The sequence below is a fragment of the Actinia tenebrosa genome, unplaced genomic scaffold, assembly GCF_029948245.1.
Source record: "Actinia tenebrosa isolate PJP-AT-01 unplaced genomic scaffold, QUT_ActTen_1.0 PGA_scaffold11__36_contigs__length_13525064, whole genome shotgun sequence".
Classification (NCBI taxonomy): Eukaryota; Metazoa; Cnidaria; class Anthozoa; order Actiniaria; family Actiniidae; genus Actinia; species Actinia tenebrosa.
In genome coordinates, this window is record NW_028292571.1 from 13,019,138 (window position 1) to 13,045,704 (window position 26,567).

At 37.9% G+C, this 26,567-nt stretch overlaps 1 protein-coding gene across 11 annotated transcripts in view; it reads left to right on the plus strand.

The window, feature by feature from the left end:
• LOC116288174 (transient receptor potential cation channel subfamily A member 1) overlaps window positions 1–26,567 on the plus strand; it is a 47,592-nt gene that overhangs the window by 13,820 nt on the left and 7,205 nt on the right. For 9 of the 11 annotated variants that reach the window (XM_089027357.1, XM_089027358.1, XM_089027352.1 and 6 more), the window contains 26 exons: window positions 4,203–4,299; window positions 4,859–5,034; window positions 5,804–5,920; window positions 6,111–6,219; window positions 6,802–6,908; window positions 7,566–7,613; window positions 8,077–8,213; window positions 9,332–9,380; window positions 10,432–10,620; window positions 10,794–10,886; window positions 10,975–11,057; window positions 11,850–12,011; window positions 12,511–12,628; window positions 13,027–13,196; window positions 13,549–13,630; window positions 14,310–14,366; window positions 14,569–14,649; window positions 14,902–14,972; window positions 16,835–17,027; window positions 17,801–17,982; window positions 18,159–18,219; window positions 18,678–18,752; window positions 19,549–19,881; window positions 20,260–20,495; window positions 21,330–21,492; window positions 26,365–26,436. In XM_089027357.1, coding sequence (XP_088883483.1) covers window positions 4,203–4,299; window positions 4,859–5,034; window positions 5,804–5,920; window positions 6,111–6,219; window positions 6,802–6,908; window positions 7,566–7,613; window positions 8,077–8,213; window positions 9,332–9,380; window positions 10,432–10,620; window positions 10,794–10,886; window positions 10,975–11,057; window positions 11,850–12,011; window positions 12,511–12,628; window positions 13,027–13,196; window positions 13,549–13,630; window positions 14,310–14,366; window positions 14,569–14,649; window positions 14,902–14,972; window positions 16,835–17,027; window positions 17,801–17,982; window positions 18,159–18,219; window positions 18,678–18,752; window positions 19,549–19,881; window positions 20,260–20,495; window positions 21,330–21,492; window positions 26,365–26,436 — 3,261 coding nt within the window. The other 2 variants (XM_089027359.1, XM_089027360.1) reach the window with 2 other exon arrangements.

The window sequence follows — 26,567 nt, forward strand, 5'->3', positions numbered from 1 at the left end:
AATATAAAATATTTATAATTATTAGGCGGGAGCCAAAAAGTCTAAAAATCTCTTTGACCACTGCCGTGGCATTTTATTACTTTTTCATAATACCTGTACCGCTATCGCGTTTTTCTTAATTTGAAAAGCATTATACTATATTTGGGACTGAAATACAGCGATTTTATCTTCAAAAAATCATGGCGATACCTCGACAAACAACATCACAGGCTGACCAAAGTCAGGGCACGGCTAACATCTAGATTTCAATCTGAAACAAACTCTGGGCTGATCTAAGTCAGGGCAAAGCTCATGGATCCAAGGGCGGATCCAGGGGGAGGGTCGGGGGGGGGGGGGGGGGTCGCGACCCCCCCTGTCATTCCTGAGGTCAAATGGGCTTCCTGTGGTAAAAATGCGACTGGGATTCCTTTGCCCACAAAATTTACCCCTGAGACCCCTCCTTCAAAAAAACCCTGGATCCGCCCTTGGGATCGATATCCAGAAACACCCTCTGAGCTGAACTATGTCCACAGCAAAATACTTGAATTGAAATTTAGGTGTTTTAGGTTGTACGGAAAAACGCGGAAAAGCTTAGAACCCGGAGAAAAATCCTCGAATCAAAATTAAGTGAAAGATACAACAAACTTTGCTCACATTACATGCTGAGTCTGCATGACTCAGGGGGCAGCGGTTGGAACCAGCCGTACACAGTCTAGTAAGAAACCTGAACTGGGCCCGGTTGTACGAAGCCTGGATAGCACTATCCAACGGATAAATCTTATCCAGTGGATAAATTTATTGGATAATAGCATCGACTTATCCACTGGATAGCGCTATCCAGGCTTTGTACAACCGGGCGCTAAAGTATTGCAGTTCAGATAATGGATATATCAATTTTTTTAAGATCAATTATATAACGATCTTCAAGTCAACAACGATAAACGCCCAATACTCAATACTCCTTGCTTGGATCTTTATGATAGATACTTTTAAGATTACTATATTGGTTTTCGAAAAGCTTAATTAGTTCTCTAAAGGCTTAAACCCACATCGATAGCAATGTCTATTTTACCACTGCGAACACGCTAACCGGTACCACGTAAACAAAAATTTAAGGTAAATATCTTTTAGCCAATCAGGAGAGAGCAAAATCAGAATCTTACCTCAGCCAATCACAATCTTTTATTCCCGCGGTTATTGATAACATCTAAGTTTTTTTCTTAGATATCTAGTTAGACTTCATTACTTGGTCCTGATTGGTTCATGTTTGATTACGTCATTTTTGATAAATTAAAATTGGTGTTTGATGTTAGATTATTGGTCAGTTTTTTGTAAAGCAATCCCATTGTTGGCTGCCAAAATCTACCACCAAGAATGCTTTCTTTTTTACTCACAATAAACCCATCTCAAAATTATCTGAGATGCGAGGCTAACATGGAAATACAAAAGAGATACCACAAATTCCATCGAGATAAAGTACGATTTATTTTGTGTTTCCAAGTCATCCTCGCATGATAATTTTGAAAAGGGTTCTGATCAATAGCAATACGTTTTAATTCTCTTTATCTTTCAATGGACGTTAATTAAGTGCTAGTCATAACCTTAACCGCTTTCTTAAAAGCTTTATGGTATCTGATATTTTATTGAGAAGTCAAGTGCATTGATTGAGAGTTTTTAACAAGATACATCGGTCAATGTCAAAGAAGCATAGATTTATAAGTTGTATGTATATAAATAAACCAATAAATGCACAAAAAAAATTGAATTTCGCCAAAAATGCAAAAATGAATATACACTTAAAAATATAGGAAAATATGGGATAGCATTGTTGATATTTTATATATCTTCTACTCTATCCCATTCTACATTTATATATAAACATATTACTTATATATTATATATTATATATTTCCTTATTTCAATGAGTCTGAAGTGTAAAAAACTCAAATGAATATTAATATACTATACTATTTTATTTTAGTTGCTCAAGTAAAACATGTGTAATGGATTGATTCGATTATCAATGCGGTTATTACTCTGTATTTACATTTCAATCAGTATAGTTGAGTTCGTTCCTTTTTGCGATGATAAAATTGATTTTTACAAGCGATCATCATGACCCAAACAAATATGTCACTTTCACCATCAACTTCTTCAATCAGTGAGCCATCCCAACCCCCAAAGTATTCCAAGATGACAAGGACGATAATCGTCTTAAATATTTAACGCATATTCCCAGCTGATACTCTTTTCCAACCACTAAAATTCCAAAACAAAATCGACTAAAATGTTGAAATCTCAGTTATGCGTTCAGCTTTAGTCTGGGAATTTAGTCGGTTGAGTTTGTTCTCCGCGTGAGGAGTTAACAGCAATGCTCTGCAAAGCGGGTTGCCTATCCACGAAGGTAAAGCCTTTCATTTTAATATATCAGATACAATCAACTTAAAAATCATATGCAGGGATTTTTTGGATTGATTTTTGTCGTAAACTTTGTTCCTTTTTTCGGAACTATTTTAAACCAAGCTTTAGTTTTTTTCTCCACCAATGGCCTATGAAATCTTAAGATCAATTTTTCCTTTTAAAGTGTTTAAAAATTTTTTACACAGTTTTAACCCTGGTTATTTGTTAAAAAATTTATTTAAATATTCAAGTTGAAACATAACTGCTAAAAAAAAGACAAAAGTGTGAACAAAATTTGGAAATCATTGCATGCAAAAAACGAAAATGTAAGGAAAAAAAAAAAAATGAAAATTCAAGAGGGAAAGGAAGGAAAAGCGAAAGAATTTATGTATAAATAAATAAATAAATGAAGAGGCAAACTTAACGATATTGAGAAGACTTGTCATATTAAAACTTTTTAAATATGATTTAAACTCGAAGCGTGCCCTTCCTTGCAGTAAAAACTGTCACAATTGCTTAACATTTTCGTACAGTTTTTTTTTTTTCGTACAAGGTTTATTTTTTCCTCTAAGGTTTCATAGCTAGTCAATTAGGATCTCAGCATCACTCACCAGAATCAAAAGCCACATTTTTAGGCTATCAATCATTCATGTGTTTAACAGATAAGCAAGTCTTTTTTCATAAAATTTGTACTTCATTTTTGTTATTGGACGTTATTCAGTCTTGAATATTGACTTGGATACGGTACTTGATATCGACGGGTGTCTCTCTTATTCACGGCTTGATGGTGTCTCTCTTATTGACGGCTTGATGGTGTCTCTTTTATGAAAAAGACAAAAAACACTTTCATAACATATTAGGCTATATCATTATATACAGATACTTCAAAATAGATTGAAGGGGCGAACGGCGAATGTATATGGTAATCGGTAATAGACCCTTTTCGAGTTCCAAATTACCGCTGTGTTTATTGATTACAGACCCATTTACTCAGGCTTAGCCTCGATTTTGTGAAGAATATTCACGTGTTCCAGTCAAGGTCCGTCAAGTTTTAAAGTGTTCGTATTGTTGAAGTTGTGCATTCTTTACTTTAACGTTGGTATTTGTGAATATTTAGACACTGATTCGAGGCTAAGCCTGAGTAAATGAGTCTGTAATCAAGAAACACAGCGGTATTTTGGAACTCGAAACTGGACTATTGGCGATTGCACGACCGAAAGGAACGGTGGGCATATATCTAAACACGAATAGCCGAGGTGATTTAAGTGGTTTTCTCTAGTACGATTCAAACAACACTAAAAAGGAGTTCTTATTTGTAATATGAACTCGTGTATAGTAATAGCAATATGGTAACTCCTATTTGATAATAATAATAATAATAATAATAATAATAATAATAATATTAATAATGATAAGAAATACCAGTCATTCCAGCTAATTTTTGAATCTTGGTACTGATGACCTATCTAATATTAATAATGATAGCTTTATTTATCCATCTTTTGAATAAAAAATATACAATACATTTACAATGGAAAAAATTTAATAAAGACTAAAAATCGCATAATAATAATATAAAATGAAAAATAAAAATATGGTGATATATATGTGTTCAAATAATATCATATGAGCGTATAATTTAAAAATAGTTACTAATGTTTGGCAATTATTACTTATTACCTATCAGATATTGCTTATTACCTACCGCCGTTCGAGCCTTCAATCATTTTCAAATAGCTGTATAATGAAAATATAAACTATATTATAACGATATAACGCGCGCTCTGATTGGTTAATGGCCAAGTTGAATTCTTTTCTTACAGTCTGGAGTTGACGCAGATGGCGAGAAAGAAACGCTGCACAGTTTGGCCAGACGAGGCAACACTCAGGATATACGATCCCTCTTACAGCAGAATGAAGGTTCGTAGGCCCTTTTGATTGTTTGGAACAGAAGGATGGATGGGTGAGATAAATGAAAGAATGCAAAGATGGATAAAAATGTAGATTTAAGAATATTTGGAAGATGGGTGGACAAATGGGTCGATGGGGGGATGAATGGATAGACAAATGGACGGATAAATAGAGGAATGGATTGGATGGATAGCTATGGATGAATAGAAACGAACAAACGGATGGACGGATGGATGGATGGATGGATGGATGGATAGATAGATGGATAGATGGAGATGAATAGAAACAGGCGAAGGGATGGATGGATGGATGGATGGATGGATGGATGGGTGGATGGATGGATGGATGGATAGATAGATGGATAGATGGAGATGAATAGAAACAGGCGAAGGGATGGATGGATGGATGGATGGATGGATGGATGTTGGATGGATGGATGGATGATAGATGATGGATGATGCACCCAATGGGATGGATGTTGGATGGATGGATGGATGGATACTGAATGGATGGGAGGGCGTGGAGATCGAGTAGTCCGTCTAATGCAATCAAATATATATTACCTTAGATATCGACAAGCGAGACTCGTATGGCAAAACACCTCTTCACTGCGCAGTATCAGCAGGACAAATATCAACCATCAAGTACCTCATACACTGCCATGCTAATCCAAACCTTAAAGACCACAGAGAAGAAGCACCACTACACGTGGCTGTCAGAACAGGGAACATCGATGTAGTAGAGGTAATTATGGACTACTTCGACGATGCGGCGGCCATCTTGGATTTACCGTTGGTATTTGTGAATATATTCTGACACTGTAATAAGGCTAATCCTGAGTAAACAAGTCTTTAATCGAGGACCACAGCGTTATTGAAGGCCCGGGGGGGAGGGGGGGGGGTACTAATACCCCAACTTGAGTAGGGGTGTGCCGTCAGGACCTCAAAACCCTGACCCTATCCCAGACCTAAAATTTTGATTTTACGTACCCTACTCCAGACTAAAACTAAGAATTGTACACCCTATCCCAGACTAAAAGACGGAAAAGACGGTTTTTCAATAGATTACAATCAATATTTACTAACGTTTTTATTGTTTTTGTGCCGGCAGAAAGCGTAGCCTATTTGCCAGACAAAAATGACCAAATCGTTAACCCTATCCCAGACTAAACAGATACCCTATCGCAGACAAAATGTCAAAAAATGAAACCCTACCCCAGACCCAAAAGCCGAAAAACCATACCCTATAGGGCGGCACATACCCGTATAGCAAATATAGGGAAGCACCCCTCCCCCCCTCCCCCCCCCCCCCCCCCCCCCGGGATTGAAGGACAGTTGTATTAACCTGGAAATTAAAAGGCATCTTAGACAAGTCATCACTCCCTTTCCAACCACCTTCCTCTTTTCAATTCTCCTCCCTTCCCTCCCTACCCTTGAATAAAAATCTCGACAGGCGTCCATAAACAACTTAAGCTTACAAATCACGTGACGTTTGTTATCTTTTACTTTCAAAGGTTCTTCTGAACCACAAGCAAACCGATGTAAACGTAGAAGGAAGAAACAAGTATACTCCACTACACACGGCTGCCTACCTGGAACACAGGAATGCGCTGGATATATGCCAACGACTGGTATGACGCTTTTCGTATATTATTATAAACCTACTAATGGTCTGTCACAAATTCTGCGCTCTAATTGGCTGGGATACTAGTGGTATCTGCTTGCCTGCTTGCCTATTTGCCTGCTTGCCTTCGTGCCTGCTTGCCTGCTGGCATGCTTATCCTCTAGAGGTTAAGTCCAAATCAACGATCTTTTCTTCAGCTTGATTGTGGTGCTGATGTAACAAGACGTGCGATAGATGCGATGACACCTCTGAGCGTTGCTGCCATGAAAGGGGCATACGAAACCATGGCACTCTTCTTCAAAAAATGTAAGACAAATTCATACACAAACAGACCGTTTCAGCGTGAGTGTAGTGTTTTCCCATTTCAGACCACGTGCCATTCCCTTGAGTTGTATCCATGTGTCTTATGCAAAACCGTCAAACAAAAAAACGATATGACACATGGCCTGAAATGGGAAAATATTATACCCAAGGTAAAGAAGTTTTACTCAAACTAATGAGGTTTATACTTTTAAGCGTAACATGTGCAATGTAAAAAAAATGTAAATATGACGTTTGCATGATGGCGTCATTTGACTCCCACTACCAGGATGCTTCGCGATTTTTTTTCTCATTTAAATTTGTATTCCATCATGAGAATAGTAAGACAATTGGTGCTAATTAACTGAACAAAATAAAGTGTGCAAGGGAGTCTGGTAGTAGAGGTCAATGACGCCATCGTGCAAACGCCCTGTTTATGTTACGTCGACCAAAAGTGTGTGTGTGGGAGGGGGAGGGAGGAGGAACGTTGGGACTTAGGTGAGAAGAGACAGTTGCATTCAAAACGAAGATAAATGACATTAAATCTTGGTCTATATTCTCATCCTCTTCTCCTCCATTTCTCCTTAGGTCAAGAACAACAACCCGACCCTAAGAAGCAAATGGATGTGCTTTATAGTGTTGACCATGAAGGCAGTACCTTACTACATCTAGCCATCGATAGCGGTGTCCTAAAGGTAGGAGAATTGGATGATAGCAGATAGTAGACAATAGAGAGTTTTAGATTGACTTTTTTTCTTCCCGCAAACGGCAATCGTGACCACGTTTTCATCGTTTTCCTGTATTTTACTTTACCTCTTGCAAACGTTCTTATCACAAACAGATATTCTTTTGTTTCTCTACTACATAGAATTTCTTGCGATTCCTTTTCAGTTATTCAAAAGAATTTTTCACTGATCAACTGACGTTACACGTTTGACGTGAACGTAAATCTAAAACTGCTAACTGCTAACTGCCAGGGATTACGTCCAGAAACACGCCCGCAAACCGTAAAAACACTCAGCATCAATGACATTCAATATGGCGGCTTTTCCAGCAACAACTTCGTATGACGCCTTGCTAAATGTCGAACGTTTGACGGAAAACGCCTGACGTCGAACTGTACTTAGAGGTTTGCGGTACCTAGCAACATCGTCTTGCTAAAGGTCTCTAGTACCTAGCGTTAGCATGAGCAAGTGCCACTGGCCATGTTACATATATGGTAGAACAATAGACATGAAGCATGCCCAGACGTTTTTCATTGGCGTCGAGCCAAACATCTTTTTTCAATCTTTCGAGTGAAAAAATGCTAAATATGTACGTACTTGTTATTTATAACCATGCTTTGTTTTCAGGCTGTGCAACTGTGTCTGGACCAAGGGAGTTCTCTGACTGCCATTAGGGTAAATGTTACTCGTATATTTTATGTAATGCTACTGTATTATGCTGATTGTGAAATAGAAAAGTAGTCTATAGACGCCTTGAAATGATTCCTCCTACCTGGCAGACGGTGAAATTATTGACACCAATAAGATCTCAATCCTCAAGAGAACACTAGATTGGGAATTAATGTGAGACGCATATGAAAGGAAAAAGGAGAAAGAATGTAAGAAGGAAAGAAAGAAAAGAAAGAAAGAAAGAACGGAAGGAAGGAAGAAAGAAAGAAAGAAAAGAAAAGAAAAGAAAAGAAAAGAAAAGAAAAGAAAAGAAAGAAAAGAAAGAAGAAAAAGAAAAAGAAAAGCCAAAAGAAGAGAGAGACTGACAGAAACTCACAGAGACAGATACAGACACAGACACAGAGAAACGACGTTCAAGCTAAGTAATTTTCCAAAATAATGGACCTTTTTCTTCCTATGTCTTCAACAGCGAGTAGACGGAGGGACTCCAATCCACTTGGCTTGTCGTCTAGGTGCTCTTGACATCATCAAATGTCTGTACGAACACGACATGACAGTGTTTACTCATACCTTACTGGATAAAGAAGGAATGACTGCTCTCCATAGGTAAGGCTAGCCTGGCACACAGGTTTTTGTAACGTGGCAACTCGAGTAGATGTAGGGCAAACAAAGGGAATGATTTCCCTCAATAGGTAAGGCTAGTACACGTTTTGTAGTGTGGCAACTCGAATAGATGCAAGGCAAACGTAGGGAATGACTTCCCTTAATAGGTAAGGCTAGCCTGACACACACGTTTTGTAGTGTGGCAACTCGAATAGATGCAAGGCAAACGTAGGGAATGACTTCCCTCAATAGGTAAGGCTAGCCTGACACGCGTTTTGTAGTGTGGCAACTCGAATAGATGCAAGGCAAAGGGAGGGAATGACTTCCCTCAATAAGTAAGGCTAGTTGACACACACGTTCTGTAGTGTTGCAACTCGAATACATGAAAGGTAAACGAAGAATCTTATTCCTAAGGTTCTTAAAATGTCAAAACAAACACCCAGGGAAATTACGATATTTATGTAATTTTTCAAAGCTGGCGATTTTGTGTAATTTTTCAAAGCAGGCGAATTTCACAGCCTGAGCAAGTTCGCTAAATGACTTTTGCGTTGGACCAAACGAATTCTTTTGTATTTCCATGTTAGCCTTGCATCCACGATACTTTTGAGAGGGGTCCATTAAAAACATTGTCGTGATCATTTAGCGAGTAATTCTAAGGGCTCTTTTCATTAGGTCTAACCTACCAGTCCAAGTGGCCAGTTCTCAAATGGTATGCATGAGTTCTTTAGAATTGGTTAGCCAAAGGTCTCAAGATAAATGAGAACTGACGCTTAATATTTGAGAACTGGCCGCTTTGACTGGTCAGTTCGACTCAATGGAGAAGAGCCCTAACACTAATATAAAACGAGAGAGAATGGCGCGAACGTTGCCGCGCTGGTAACTGTAATGGGATGATCTAAGTTTTCTATCGATCAACATGTATAGAGGCTTTGCATAATCACGTGATGACAGCCATGACAGGAGGCAGGAACAATTGAATCCCGTCTAAACTGATTTACATGAGAAAGAATTCAGTTTCCCAGGGGAAAAAGACTCTATTGTTATGCCTCCTGTCATGGCTGCCATCACGTGATGGTGCAAAGCCTCTAAATGTTATATTTTTTTGAGTGTTTCCTCCTCAGAGCAGCGATGTTTAACCATCACTCCGTGGTTTCATTCTTGGTGGATCATGTATGTATTCAAAAATATCAATAGTCCCTTTCTCATTCGGTAAATACAGCTGCGTTTTAAGACTGAAGACTTATCTCCGCAGGCTTAGCCTCGCTTAAGAGTAAATCATTTGCAAATGTCAGCTGTAATGTAAGGAATGTGCAGCTTGAACCATACACCAATGTTTTGAAATCCAACGGACTTTTAATGGTATCCGTCAAAAGCTGACTTATAAATGAGGCTAAGTCTGTGCAAATGAGTCTGTAGTCTTCAAAAACAGCGGTATGCATTGAATGTGAAACTGGTTTATTTACCTATGGACTTTTTTACCAAAACGTACGGCGGCCATCTTGAATGCTATTGTTTTAAGACATTATGGGATGCCGAGGGGGCAGTTGTCAGGATGTCCGTTTATATAACTTTACGCTTTTGAAGAAGAAGCACATCTAAAAAGCAATTGAATAGACCTCCTCGGCTCGAGCGTAATGTTGTCCCATTTCAGACCACGTGTCACTCCCCAGGGTACCCTTTCTTTGTTTAACGGTTGCGCTCGGTTGCACATGAGAAGACACATGAATATGAATACGACTCCAGCAAAGAATCTAATTCTCAAGGGAATGACACGTGGTTTGAAATGGGACAACATTACACCCAAGCCGAGGAGGTCAATTTGCTACTAATTGGAACAATATGCGAAACACAAAGACTCGAATTATTTTAAAATTATTTTTGATGGCTATCGAATAGACATAACAACATAAGAACAGTACAAAACAGGCAAAAACTTAAGGCTCTTGTCTTACAAATTCCATGTCTAATACACTACTTATACCCAATATTCAGTATAAAGAGAGTCTTTACATCATATCATCACTTCATGGCAGCCGTGACAGGACGCAGGAATAATTTCATCTGCTCTAATGTGACTTACATAAGAAAGAACTCAGTTTCCCAAGGGGGAAAAGACTCTATTGTTAAGCCCCCTTTCATGGCTGCCATCACGTGATGGTGCAAAGCCTCTATAGCTAAAAACTACTAATAGCCAATAATGATAATATTTTGTGTGTTTAAGGGTATGGATCTCAACCCGCGTGACCGTGAAAAATGCACGCCGTTACTATTAGCAGCAGCACATGGTTGTTCGCCTGTCGTGTCGTTACTCCTGGAAAAAGGAGCGGACGTGACGTGTAAAGATGACAAGAACAGGACTGCGTTACATTGGGCTGTTGGTCAGGACAAAACAATTGAGAGATTATTAAAGGTAACGCTAGGAAATGTGTTGTGTGACACCCTTCGGAAAATTTTGATAACAATGTGTTCATACATCTACTATATTTCATTAAACTCAGCCTCTACTTGCAGCAATACAACTTTCCTTACTTCACCTCAGATTCAGAGTATATATACCAAAGGAACATTTTTTGGTCGTTGTAGGACGAACGTGTCCACGATAACAAACTAGTCAACCAGCAAGACAGTACAGGAGCCACAACTCTACACTATGCAGCTCAAGGGGGATTTCTTAAGGTATAAAAGACTATCTATTGAAGGATCTACCAAACACTATACCCCTTTATAAGAAGAAAGTATCAAAAATCAATCAATTCTATTTCAGAGTGTACTGTTACTCTTGAAGAATGGAGCAGATCCGAGTTTGAAAAACCACAAACTGGAAACGCCACTTCATTTAGCCGCAAGGTTCGCAAAACATCACATATTATACTGGTTAGACCTTCAAGTCTTCCTGTCAATGGTTAGACCTTCAAGTCTTCTCGGACAAGGACTTTAAACCGTATAGGCCCTGTCTCCTAACCCTTTCTAACCTATAGTAAAATGGGGGGACATAAAAAAACCACTGAGGGCGTAAAGAGAAACCCTGGAAGTGGCCACCCTCAGTGACTACACTTCATACTAACCATCTCTCATGCTTGTAAATTGCAAAATAAGCAATCTGTCATTCACAACTCCATGTAAAGCGCCTTTGATTAGATCCACATATAAAAGGGCGCTATATAAATCATAATCATTTCATATAATTTCATTTATACTACCTTATGCATACCCTTCCTAACCTACAGTGAAATGGGGGGACATAAAAGAACTTGTTTAATTATTTGTATAAGAGTAGGGGATTGTCTCCCGGTTCAACAGCCTATCCCAATCTGGAGGCAAAATACTTATCTACTAACAATTCACACTCATGATTGTAAGCTGTACGGCTGCTAATAGCGCCTTAATATGTGGCTGAATCAGTGTCTAATTACTCGCAGATACCAACGGTAAAGTAAAGAATGCACAAGTTCAACAATACGAACACTTTGAAACTTGACGGACCTTGACTGGAAAACGGGAATATTGTAAAGAAACTGATGGAAGGAAGATAAATACGACTAATGAATGTTAATAATTGACAGTCAGATAGAAATATAAATCAATAGAAAAGGCCCCAAAATGGATCTCTGTGGTATACCATACTTTTTTTATTTGTAGTCATGGGTGGCTGCCAATTGTAAAGAAACTGATGGAAGGAAGACAAACACGACTAATGAATGTTGGTAACCTTAGCGACCATACACCTCTACATCTGGCTGCTTTTAATGGGCAAGACAAAGTCGTGAAATTCTTACTTGACCGCGGAGCAACTATCGAAAGGTTAGGCATGTTGGCCTGGCTCGTGTGTTTCCAACCTAGAGGTTGTTTCAGGGTTTGATCTGTGAGTTAGCCATGCACTGACTTATCATCAGCCTAGAGGTTGTTTCAGGGTTTGATCTGTGAATTAGCCATGCACTGACTTAGATAAGCCCAGAGGTTGTTTCAGGGTTTGATCTGTGAGTTAGCCATGCCCTGACTTATCATCAGCCTAGAGGTTGTTTCAGGGTTCAATCTGTGAGTTAACCGTGCCATGACTCTGATCAGCCCAGAGGTTGTTTCAGTGTTTGATCTGTGAGTTAACCGTGCCCTGACTTTGATCAGCCCAGAGGTTGTTTCAGGGTTCGATAAAACCTAAAGAGTGTCAAGGTTCATTCCACATGAAACACTATAAAAGCAACAAGTAAGAAATGGCTTGCGAACCTCAACAGTGAATGATCAAATATGCCTTTTTATATATTTCATAATGTCTTACTTCATATTTTTATTTTTCTCGTTGTAGAGATACTGAAGGAAGAACAGCACTTCACTTTGCTGCAACAAAAGGTTCACTGAAAAGTGTACAACTGATTTGCACAGCGAATCCAAGCTGCATCAACGACGAAGACAACGCTGATCAGGTAAGTAGATATAGACGTTCAATGTGATTCTGCGGAATCAGTTGGCATATAGAGGTTTAATTAACGGTAGCTAAGAACAACAGCATTGAGAACCACAGAAGCGCAACAGCAACCATAGTAGGAACAACAACAGCAACGGCAATGCACCAACACCATCACAATGACGCAATGACAACTGCAGCAGCAAGCAGCACAATAAATGATGCAACATGCAATTTCAACCCCATTAGCAACACCATCAACACCACCACTACAACAACAGCGGCCGCTACAGCAACAACAGCAGCAGCAACAACAAAAACAGCAGCAACAATAACAGCAGAACCAACACCACCACCACAAAAAAAGATTTTGACTGCAGCAATAAAACAAAAAATGAAAATTTTCTGCTCTTTTAGGATACTGCGCTACACTTAGCAGCAAAGAACGGACACGATGCACTGGTACATTTCCTACTTTCTCATGAGAACCAGAAAGTAACTTATAATGGCTACAACCAAAACGCGCTGGACGTCGCCATAGAAGCGGGCAAGGAGAGTGTTGTAATGATCATTGCAAATCACACAAGGTAAACAGGTTAAAGCCATGTTGAAGGAGAGAAAAAAGATTTACACAGAGCAATTGCAATAGTGTTTACATGGTTTAATGGAGACGTAATCGTTGCCAAAAGTAGAAGCAAATTCTACTTTTTGCAACGATAGCTGCAACTTGTCTCGCGACAAAAAATTGCACTGTAGGTTACACGCTGCAATACTCCATTCAACTTGTATTGAAAGCTGTTGCGAGAAAAATTGCAGAGAAAATTGCTCTGTGTAATTGCGCCTTAAAAGGTCTAATGAATTTAACAAATTATTTCGTTAAATGAATTACACTGCTATGAAACTTACGAATCGATCTAATATCGATTGTTTATCGATTAGATGGCGCGAAATGCTGAACCGAGTGGAAGCAGGACCGACTCAATTACAGAATCTAGTGATTAAAATGCCTTCTGCTGCAGAGGTAACGATCTTTAAAGAAACCCTTAATATTGTCGATTCTTGAAACAACCTCTGGGCTGATAAAAGACAAATTTAAAATTAGGTAACAGCAACAAAGCGGCTGGCCGCCATTTTGGATTATCGCTGGAAGTGATTATCGTGTGATAATCTAAGTTTCTCGACCAATCAGCGCGCTAGATTTTCAATAATCACCTGTGTGTTTATACTAAAATAGCATATTTTATGCTTCGCTAATGTTACACACATAGGTTTCAATTTAGCCAAGCATATCTCGGAAGTGGGCTATTGTTTTAAGTCGATGCTTTTCTGTCAAAGATAGACCCCTTCCAGTACGTCGGAATGCAAATCAGGGGGATTGGAATTCTTTTGTTTTGTCTTCCAAGTTGAGCTGCTTTGAAGTCACGTCCAAGAGTCTTTATAGGAAATACACAGAAAATGACCAAAATACTACGACTTATAACAATTGTTTGAAAGCGATAGATTGTATTTCCAATTTCTATTGGAACCTATGGACCTCAAATCTGATAATGTATTTTAATGTCAACCGTCAAACTTCATATGAGCCGAACTTAATTGAAACAATGGGTAACAAGGCGGTCTTTTTTGATGTCATTAGGTTCGGCTCATGTGAAGTTCGACTTTTGACCTAAGTCTAAAAGACTTCTTCTTCTTATGACTAGAAATTCCTTGACCGTTGTGAAGAGCAATGTGGTTCACCGAAGGATGAAGATTATTCGGTATGACAAAAATAGAAAAAAATATATCCTTGAAGGATTTGTTTTTTAAATAAAATATTTCTCATTTTCTATTTGCTTTTTTGGAAAACTTATGTCTTTCTTTTTTTTTTTTTTTTTTTTTTCTTTTCTTTTTTTTCTTTTCTTTTTTTCTTTTCTTTTTTTCTTTTCTTTCTTTACTTTACTTTTTTTCTTTTCTTTTTAGATAACGTATGACTTTATGTTCTTACAAGGAATGCCCGATATTAGGAAAGACGATCCCAAGAAATTTCTTGACTGCCTACATGTAAGTTTTAAGTGTCCGAATTCTGAATTCTAAATATATCATCTCATTTCCATTTAACTCTCTCTCCCTTTCTCAACCCAACCGTTCATATCCATCGGCATCCAGCCCTTCCTTCCTTCCTTCCTTCCTTCCATCCTTCCTTCCTTCCTTCCTTCCTTCCATCTCATTACATTCTATCCTATTCTTCCGGATCTCAATCCGTCTAACAATCTACTTGTTCCTTACAATTGCTCTTTTCTATTAATTCCACAGACAATGGTGAAATACAAAAGAGTTAACTGCCTCTCGCACAATGTTTGTGGAGCCATTATGAATATTAAATGGTAGGTCACTTTGATACCGTTACGATGCGATCCCATGTGGCTAATCTATTCCAAATTTGTAGAGAGATAAGCTTTAGCTAAGACCATTTGTAGGGAGATAGGTCAGGAAGAGTACCGCCAAAACACCATAGGTGAGGCCGAAAAAAAATCCGTCAAAATCACAGGAAAAAAAACTAGATTCCCAAATTGGGAATTGTTGGGAATTTCCTTGAATTCCCAATTCGAACAACAAAGTTTGGATTTATTGTTGGGAATTTCCTTCTAATACCCAATAGAAAAACAAAATTCCCAACAAACTAACATTGGGAATCAGTGCCACGTTCCCAATTTCGTTCTCTCTGGGAATTGGATGGGAATTCGTTGGGAATTCAAGGAAATTACCGACAAATTCCCAATTAGGGAATCCGGGTTTTTTCCCTGTGAATTTGAAACTGATTATTCCTATTTCAAGTAATTTATAATGGTAATTGAACTGAGTGGAGTGCAATTTGGTCTGAAATCAAACGCGCGATTACAAAATCGCACGACCGCGTAGCGGGAGTGCGATTTGTAATTGCAAGTTTGATTTCAGACCAAAATTGCACGACACGAAGTTCAATTACCACTTTATTATATCCATTTTGAAATCTTTTTTGAAAAAGACGTTTTTTCCAGTTAAACCGATATGACTTACAATCTACAAGCAGTCGATTCAAATGTGCTGTCAAGAAAACTTGTTTATACTGATCGAGCAATGATTCTCATTTTGAAAACCAACACTTTTAATCCAAAACTAAAATGAATTTATATAGGACCAAAAGGCATTACATGTATTAAGAATCGTTTACTTACATTAAATAGCAAAACAATCCTGCCCAAAAGGGTTGTAATGAACTGGCTGTTGTCCATACAGCCAATGCTCACTGCTTGTATTTTACGATTTCTGTTCAACATGTTAAGATCACACTTGTGCCGAGAAAACAGCAAAAATCAAAGGTTGTTTAGTCCTTCGGTTGTCCTTAAGAAGTCACGTAGCTCAGCAAAAATCTTCTTCTTAAGAAAAATTTCTTTTAATGACTATTTTCGTCGATGTGTTGTTATGCTTTACAGATTGAAAGGAAACCACTTTCCACGATCAATCGCCAAGAAGTCACATTCAAAAGATGCCGATTGCATTTTCCCCTCTGCTTTTCGCTGTAATATCTTCAACTTACTTAAGCAGTTACTTTACAAAGATGCTTTTGACAATTTTAAGTGATCAGTTGGTCTTTTTAAGTCCTTTTTATGGCTTTTTCAGTCTTTTTTTACGACTTTTGACGGTAAAATCGTTCTTCAGAAAATTTTTTTTGAGTCGTGGCTCTTTTTTTTCGCAAGAAGCGTTGAGCCCAACACTCAGATGGATTCCTTGATATAATTGGCTAGAAAATGACATGTCTCTCTTGTGATTGGTTCATATCAGTTGATGTGCAAAATCAGTGCAATTTAGAGCTCAAAATCGTGCGATTTATGCTGAAATCACTGCTGCAGGGAACCAATCAGATTGCTGGATTTGCTTGTGATTTCAAAATGGATGTAATAAAACGATAAATAGATGGCTTTCAAGAACTACCAAACATTCTGCATTTTTAAGCACATTATCACCAAGATTGGTCTTAAAGCTAAAAGAACAATAGGTTTGAGCAAACGACATCATTTACTTACAATTTAAATTCTACAATAATTGAAAATTTTTATCTGCCATTTTTGACCTTGAAGAAAATATGTTGTGGGCTACTACTGGGGCGATATGGATACGTTAAACCCAGATTCAAGGCATTTCCAATTTTCATTCAATCAAGTGCACCTTTAAACTAAATACTAACGTGTGTAAGTTTTTCTTACAGGCGTAGTGTTGGATGGAAGGCCTACGTAATGAATCTCTCCTTCTACATGTTGTTCCTGCTACTGCTGACCTCAATGACTGTCGTGCTTGATTCCAAGGTCGGGGAAGATCTATTTATAGATATACCTAAGTATACCATAATGGTCATGAGTCTTTTCCATCTTCTAAAAGAGCTTTTTCAGATATGGGACGAAGTGAGTATACTTTCTTCACGTGCTTGACGTTTCTTTGCATTAAGGCCTGAAGCAAATCATCCAACATGGCTGCCACTTTTCTTCCTTTGGGAATGATTACAAACCACCTATAGTGAACATCATTCAATATGGCTACCACCTTTATGCCCTTAGGAATGGTTACAAACCACCTATAGTGAATATCCTCCAACATGGCTTCCACTTTTATTCCTTTAAGAATGATTTCAATCCACCTATAGTGAACATCATCCAACATGGCTGCTACTTTTATTCCCTTAGGAATGATTACAAACCACCTATAGTGAACACCATCCAACATGGCTACCACTTTTTTCCCCTAAGGAATGATTACAAACCATTACATCACGCTTATATCTATAGTAAACATCATTCATTATGGGTGCCACTTTTATTTCCTTATTAGGAATAGACCTCCTCGGCTTTGGAGCGCTCGATTGTAATGTTGTCCCATTTTAGACCACGTGTCATTCCCTTGAGAATAATATTCTTTGTTTGAATTGTATTCATATTCAAGTGTCTTCTCATGTGCAACCGAGCGCAAACCTTAGACAAAGAAATGATACTCTAGGGAATGACAGAGTCGAGGAGGTCTATTACATAAATTATAGTGGATATCATCCAACATGGCTGCCATTCATTGTGAACAACAGCCAATGTGGCCGTCGCTTTTTCCCGATTCACATCAAATCTCGATCATCCAAAAATGACAGCATCATTTAATATGCTTTTCATTTATTTATTTTTTCATACAGAAATTTAAATACTTATTAAAGGCAGACAATTGGATGGAATGGTTCTTATACATGTCGAGTCTTGTGTATATGTTCAAGTACAAGCACGAGGAAGGGTCGGCGTACGTCATAGAGTCTACCAGGCCCCTTGCGGCCACCGCTATCTTCATAGCCTGGGTTATTTTTGTATTATATCTTAGAAGGTATGGCACTTATTCCTTAAAAACCCATGACAATTTTGAGACTTAAACAGGGCCTTTCCCTGGCTGGAATCCATTTTTCTTTATGAATTATTTAAGTGCCTCGAGTAGAGAAAACCTTCGCTTGATTTTTGACACAATTTTAGAGTTACAAAAAGATACCCTTAATTTTCTTCCAGATTTTCGACATTTGGAATTTACATCATCATGATGACGAATATTATCAAGACGCTTGTTAAGGTATGTAATAATAATAATAATAACAATAATAATAATAATAGTAATAATAATAATGGTAATAATAATAATATAATAATAATAATGATAATATAATAATAATAATAATAATAATAATAATAATTAGTATATGTAATAGGACTCCATGCTGTCCAATTTAGGAATAATTGGACGAGGAAAATTCCGAGGACTGACAAAATTGGATGAGGCCGTAGGCCGAGTACAATTTGGCAGTCAGAGGGATTTTTGGAGTCTAATTATTTCTTGATTGGGGAGCATGAAATCCCATTACCTATTAATTATATAGCTGCCTAATTAATCAACAAGACCTGTCCAATTAAGAAAATAATTGGACAGTTACCTATATGGGATTAATGAGAAGCTGTATGATTATTATTATAATCATACTCGAGGTCGTGCAATTTTCTTTACTAATTATCGTGTTTATTTATTTTTTCTAGATTATTATTTTATTTATACCTTTTGTTATTGCTTTTGGAATCCCTTTTTATTTATTATTTAATAGAAACTTTAAGGTAGGTAAAGCTTGAAATGATTTCAAATTTACTTTTGGATTGCTCAAGGGAATGAGCCAAGCTGAATGGGTCTATCGTTATACAATGCTCAAGGGAATGGGCATGTGGTCAAAAATGGGACAACAATGAACCAATCTGAATGGGTCTATTGCTTATACAATACTCAAGGGAATGGTCATGTGGTCTGAAATGGGAAAACATTGAGCCAAGCTGAATGGGTCTATTGCTTATACAATACTCAAGGGAATGGTCATGTGGTCTGAAATGGGACAACATTGAGCCATGCTGAATGAGTCTATTGCTTATACAATACTCAAGGGAATGGTCATGTGGTCTCAAAATGGGACAACAATGAACCAATCTGAATGGGTCTATTGCTTATACAATACTCAAGGGAATGGTCATGTGTTCAAAAATGGGACAACATTGAGCCAAGCTGAATGGGTCTATTGCTTATGCAATACTCAAGGGAATGGTCATGTGGTCTGAAATGGGACAACATTGAGCCATGCTGAATGAGTCTATTGCTTATACAATACTCAAGGGAATGGTCATGTGGTCTCAAAATGGGACAACAATGAACCAATCTGAATGGGTCTATTGCTTATACAATACTCAAGGGAATGGTCATGTGTTCAAAAATGGGACGACATTGAGCCAAGCTGAATGGGTCTATTGCTTATGCAATACTCAAGGGAATGGTCATGTGGTCTGAAATGGGAAAACACTGAGCAAAGCTTTTAAATGGCTCTCTCTTAAATTCCTTTGAATAAATGTTTGCAATTCTCGTTTTTAGGTGGAGGGCACGTCTAATGATGCTATCAGCCCAAGAAACAATACAACGGAGGCCGCTCCAGAATCCCCTTCAAATCCCAGCGGCAAAGCCTTTCTCTTCGACCGTCTTCCCTACTCTCTCTTCACGACTTTTATGTTAATTCTCGGAGAGATGAAATATCCCCATACTGTGTTTAAATATCAGCCCCTACCACATCCGGGCATTAGTTATGTCATATATATAATCTTCTGTGTCTGTATGCCCATCATTATCAAGAATTTGCTCATTGGCTTGTCCGTTGGTGATGTTAATCGTATTCTACAGACAGCGAAAATGGAACAGCATTCGATGCAGGTAATGAATTTCTTCTTTTGCTCCCTCTTAACTTCCCCTACTTCAAATTTTATCAAACCCTAAAACGACCTCTTGGCTGATCTGAGTCAGGGCATAGCTAACTCTCGGATTGAAGTCAGGGCACGGGTAACTCTCAGATTAAACCCGGGCCCTGAAACAACCTCTGGGCTAATCAAAGTTAGGGCACGGGTAAAAAAGAAAATTCGCGAAGTATTTTGGTAGCAGTAATCCAATAACAAGGCCTTTTCTGAGAATTCAATTAGCAAGATAAGTACATTCCTATTTAGACCGAGAACCCAGATATGAGAAACAATTGCATTGCTGCTACACCTCTCTTAATTTTGCTTTTCCCTTTACTCCTTCTCCTTCTCTCAACAGGTTGAATTACTTCTGGAACTCGAGCGTGCTACGCCAAGAAAGGTGTTGCGTAAAATCTGGGTTTCGTATTACGTTGAATTTCCAAACAGGAAAAAAACATGGAAGCAGAAACTAATGGAATTTGGATCACCAAAGAGGACGACATCCAATCAAGATTCATATGTCAATCCCGCTTTGTTGGCAATAACAGAACAAGTGAATAAACTCACAAAGAAGGTAGACCAACAAGAAGAAAGGTAAGACATATGAGCTAAGTTAAGCGAACATGGTGAAGTCATGACTGAATGATTCCAATGACAAAGACATGGCGGCCATGTTAGTGTATATAACAAGAGAAGCTAACGAGAAATATTTTGCTAACGTACACCAACATGGCAGTGATGACGTCACATGGAAACAAACTAAATGATTTAAATGACAAAGACATGGCGGCCATGTTGGTGTACATAACAAGAGAAGCTAACGAGAAATCTTTTGTTAACGTACACCAACATGGTGGTGATGACGTCACATGGAAACAAACTAAATGATTCCAATGGCAAAGACATGGCGGCCATGTTAGTGTATTTAGACCCCTTACAGTACTTCGGAATGCAGCTCAATCTGGGGGACAAAACAACAGATCCCAATTCTTATTACATTGGAATTATTTCGAGCTACTTCGGCGTCACATGCAAGGAGTCTATAATAAGAGAAGCTAACGAGAAATCTTTTGTTAACGTAAACCACTGAACATGGTGACATGTATGAAAGAAACTTGGCGGGAATTTGTTTTCCCAATTTGTTTACCACAAGTAACAGCCATGTGATTATTTCCTGCAAATGGCTTATAGACCCCTTGCAGCACATCGGAATGCAGCTCAATTTGGAGGACATAACAATAGGTGTACAATTCTCAGGAGATTTAGACACTGATTCGAGGCTAACCCTCAGTAAGTGAGTCTGCATTCAGTGATTAAACAGCGATGATTTGGTACTCGAAAATAGTCAATCGCATTATTTCTGGTTGACACCATGTATAGTGGTCATTGTTTGACACTTGGATGAAAGGTTATGAATATTGTTTTCAGGTTTCGCAATATTCTTCGCATTCTGAATCGAATGGATGGAAGACTCGCTGAGATGAGTAACAACAGACCTCAGGGTGGAGGAGTTGGGAATGCCGAAACTGTAAGCCATGAAGAAGAGGACGACGATCCTGATATGGCACCGGAAGTCAACAGAGAAACACCGGTCTGATAACAATTTGTTTATTTTTATTTTATTTTCTTATTTTCTTCGACGTTGCTTTTCTATTGCTTTTTTGTTCTTGGGGTGCATATAACGTCGCAGCCGCCACGTTGGTTGACAAAACAAAGCTTTCCTCATTAGCTTCTCTTGTTAGATCAACCAACATGGCGGCTGTTTCATTGGTATCTTCCTAATCTTGAGGTGCATGTTACGTCATAGCCGCCATCTTGGTTGACGATAACAAAGCTTTCCTCATTAGCTTCTCTTGTTAGATCAACCAACATGGCGGCTGTTTGATAGGTATCTTCCTAATCTTGAGGTGCATGTTACGTCATAGCCGCCATCTTGGTTGACGATAACAAAGCTTTCCTCATTAGCTTCTCTTGTTAGATCAACCAACATGGAGGCTGTTTGATTGGTATTCATATCTCGAGAGATCTTGAATTTAAATATACAATATATTTAATATCCGATTGAAAGATCTTTTCTTTACCCATTAGTTAACAACTTATTTCTCTTTTTAACATGTTTCTTCCTAAGTTTCTACATTAACATTTAATTCCATAACTTTAATCACTGACTTATAAAACTCCTAAATTTTTTCGAAATTTTCACTTTCTACTAAGCATTTTTCCCACTAAAATTTCAAATCTGGCGTCAACTCTGCCTCTTACTTTGCCAATCTCGTCTCTGCTCTATTTCTAAAGAAGAGGCAAAATTACATTGTATGAAAAAACAGGGAAAGATGCATAAATATAGACGGTGATGAGTGAGAAAAATAGACATTATTTGTCGAGGTGCGTGAAATGCTTTCCCACTTCAGACCGTGTCATTCCCTAGAGTATCATTTCTTTGTTTAACAGTTGCGCATGAAATGACACATGATCATGGATACAATTCAAACAAAAATGTTATTCTCAAGGGAAATGATACGTGGTCTGATACGGAAAATTAATACCAACATTTTTAGCCGGTATGTGAAAGTCTTATAAGTAATGATATATATTTGATTCTCAAATGAATCGATAATTCAATGATAATGTTATCTATACTCATGTAGATGGCTATGTTGATTTAGTGATGATCGTAGTAACACTCCACCTACAACAACTGCTGATCTGAGAGAAAATGTTAGTCGATCAAAATGGAGAAAATTTGCAAAACTGAGGGGTCATTTTCCTCTTGAAACCACGGATTAAATAAAGTTGCTAATACATGCTTGACAATATCCCCAAACTTTTCGGCTCAACGAAAAACACAGGTCCGTCAATGAATGCGTAAGAACAGAATTTGTACTAAATATTTATTAATGAAGGTGAGTATGAAATTCGACTTTTCGAAAATTAACAGCAAAATATTTCTTGATCTCTTTAATCTGGGTACGCGCGATATATTTTGGTCTAGCTTGGGCACGCACGTAATACAATGTTTGATTTGTCATGGCTTACGTCGTAGTAGCAGTTCCGAAGTTGTAGAAACGCGTTGCATTATGTTTTTTTTTGGGACGGACGCTTCATCATTTGACACTTCATGCATCAAGAAATGAAAGATATTAAACACTTTTTTTTCACTTTTCACTATCAGCAATTGAAAAAAACGCCAAATATATCATTCGTATCAAAGTGCCCCCTGAAACATAACCGCGATGTAACATGTTATGCAACCGCTACGGAACGGCCAATAGACCGTTTTCTCAAGGTTGCGTTCGCATCCATAATTTAAAGAACTTGACGGGCAACTATATTTTATTATCATGCATTGCTATAATTTTTTCGACAATAACTCATGAAATTGATTGTTCTCTTTCTTAAATAAGTTAATTAGTTTTGTTGAACGTCAAGTTAAATGCGCACGCAACCATGAGAAAACGGTCTATAGAGCTTTCAAGTATGAAGTTAATCATACGGATCGACAAAAGACTTCCGGGTCCAAGTCAAAAACGAAAAGGGTTCTATAAAAAAAATTCTTACTTTTTTCTTCACGACAGGATTTGTTGTACGACGTTTTGTTTGTTTTAGTCTAGTTTTAAGTCTAGAGGGGGAATAATCGGTATTTTCCAGAATCTTGGTGCACTCACTATAGATCAACAGCCCTCTAAGATATGTTTAAGCAAGAGCGCGACCTCAAAATGGGTAGCGCGCGATGAGACTGATGTAGAGGAACGTTTGAAGACTAATCAAATCAGCTTCTAGGATCCGATTCCAAAGTTACTGCTACTTTCATAAACATGCGAACTCGATAGGTGCGAGCTGCATGCTGAGATTTGGTTTATCGCTTGTGTCAATCAAACCTAATCAGTCGGTACCTTTCATATTTTTTGACTAGCGGCAGCGAAAAACCAAATTTCAGCGTGCAACTCGGAGACACAGAGTTCGCATATTTATGAAAATTGCAGTAAATCAATGAGAACATTTCTACTTTATTTCAGGGTGCACACAGGTATTTGAAAATTATTTGAATTTGATTTTTTTGGTAACTTGTTCCTAAAAAGTTTTTGAAATGTCCTTGAAACTGCATTAATCGTCCTTAAAAAATAAATCAATTGTCATATACTGATTTTACAAATAATAAATTTGATATTCAGGACTATCTTGATTCCTTATATCAGAGGAAACTGAGAATTTTACTTGAAACAAAAACTACAAAAGGGAGTTTTTCCTGTCCTTGAAAATATCGTAAAACCCCTTTTAAATGTCCTTGAGAAGTCTTTGAAAAAAATAGAGGATACCTGTGTGCACCCTGTTTTATCGGATTTTTTTGAACAGTTGGACCTGGGCGGATACGTCACGAATTAAAATCTCTCCAACCATGGACAAGATTACCCACGATTCTCTGGGAGAACATTTTTCGCCCCATGTAAGGTAATCCGAAATCCACGAAATTTTAGGCTTTGCAATCCGGAATCCAGGCCTTGGAATCCGGAATCCAGTTTATAATTGAATCCGGAATCCAACCTTTTGGAATCCGGAATCCATTACTTTGAAATTCAAAGTATACACTCAAGTGCTATCGCCTCGACCTAGACTGAACCGATGTAGACCCTCCCCCACTGTGTAATATCTCCACCAAGAATATCTGTCATAGGATGCTGATTTCATAGATAGGCGATTCTACTTATACTGGCAAGTATATCAAATATATTTTTCAGATATAGTAATACAAAAGTTTTGGAATCCGGAATCCAGACCCTTGGAATCCGCAATCCAGAGTCTCGGAATCCGGAATCCAGCGCTTGGAATCCGCAATCCAGAGTCTCGGAATCCGGAATCCAGACCCTTGGAATCCGGAATCCACCATAAGTTCGGATTCCCTTACATGGGGCGATATTTTCCAACGAATGTTTGTTTGAGTGTTTTCTTCAGAGTTCTTTTTTTGTCTTCTCTTAAAACTTACTGCACCAAAATCTTGTATGAATCTTTATTGTTTCTATGAATCTCTCAATAATTGTTGCCTTTGTTTCACTTGATTCTAATAAAACTGTTCCTCTGGTGTTGGGCTTTTTGTCTTCTTTCTAAACTACTTTTATTTGATTTTCAAATTTTCAAATCTTCAAATCTTAAAACGGCCGAAATTTTATTTTAAATTTATGCCATAAATTAATGGGGCTCTTTAATTTTTTTGTACTTTTATTTATTTATTTATTTTACCTTTTTATTTATTTATTTATTTTACCTTTTTATTTATTTATTTATTTATTTACTTATATATATATATATATATATTTATTTACTCATTCATTCATTTACTCACTCATTCATTTATTTATTTCTATTATTTTATTTATTTATTCATTCATTCATTTATTTATTTATCTATTTATTTATTTATTTATCTATTTATTCATTTATTTATTTATTGCATTTCAGGCCACGTGTCATTCTATTGAGAAGAAGATGACTATTTTGAGTTGTATTAACATTTATCGGTCTTTCCTCGTACCATGCTGTTAAACAAAGAAATTATGCTCTAGGGAATGACACGTGGTCTGAAATGAAAAAAAGTGCATTACGACCAGTGTATTTGAATGGAAGATAGTTTACCTTCGATGCCGCTTTCGGTGTATCGGGATTTTCTGTTCCGGTAGGGGGGAGAGGAGGGGGGTACTCAGCTATATTCGCTATACAGGTACGTGCCGCCAAACAGGGTATGGTTTTCTGCGATTCTACTCTGGAACAGGTTAAATAAAATTGCGCTCGCTCTGGGACAGGGTACATGAAATCACGCTCTCTCCTCTCTCGAACAGGGTATCTAATTTTTCAATACCGGAACAGGGGAACAGGGTATGGTTTTCAGCGATCTTGCTCTGGAGCAGGGTATAAATTTCAGCGATTTTACTCTGAAATAGGGTCAGGGTTCAGAGGGCTCAGCGTCACATCCCTACCCTAAACGGGCAAGAGTACCCCCCGGGTTTCTGTTGCACATCTCGGATTCAGGTTATAATGGATATCTTGTAGGAAAGAAATGAAGGTTCACCAATATACTTCTACCTTTTTTAAGCTTCATATTGTTCTCCGTTTGCCGTCATCAGCGGATTTAGGAAGACCACCCCTCCCCTACCCCCGTTAGACGATCCATGGGTTATTTTTAGAATCAGAGATTGCACTATTGATGGTGCAGTCTTGCTTGCATGATCCTCGTCTGTTACCCAATCATGAGATATTTCTTTATTGTGAGATTTTTACAGAAAAGAAAAACAAAAAGAAAAACAGAAATTCGTACTTTCGAAAGATCTCGTGCACACACACACACAAAAACGAGATCGAATGACGTGTGCCCTAATCACGTGACTTCCAAATGCAAACTCGTGATATTGATCTTTTGAGAAACGATTGATTCGTGCGTAACAAATATGCAATCTTATTTTATCTTCACCAGCCATTTCGCCGTGGTTTCAGAAGAACTACAACATCTCATAGACAACCGGATGAGTACAAGCACACTACCTCAGTATGTAAACTAAAATATCACGTAATAGTTACCCCCACTTTCACATTCCCCAAATTTTTTTTTTTTTTTTTGACGTGACCATTGAAAAACTGTCAGAACAATTTAAAAACGTTCTTCGATCAGATGATAAT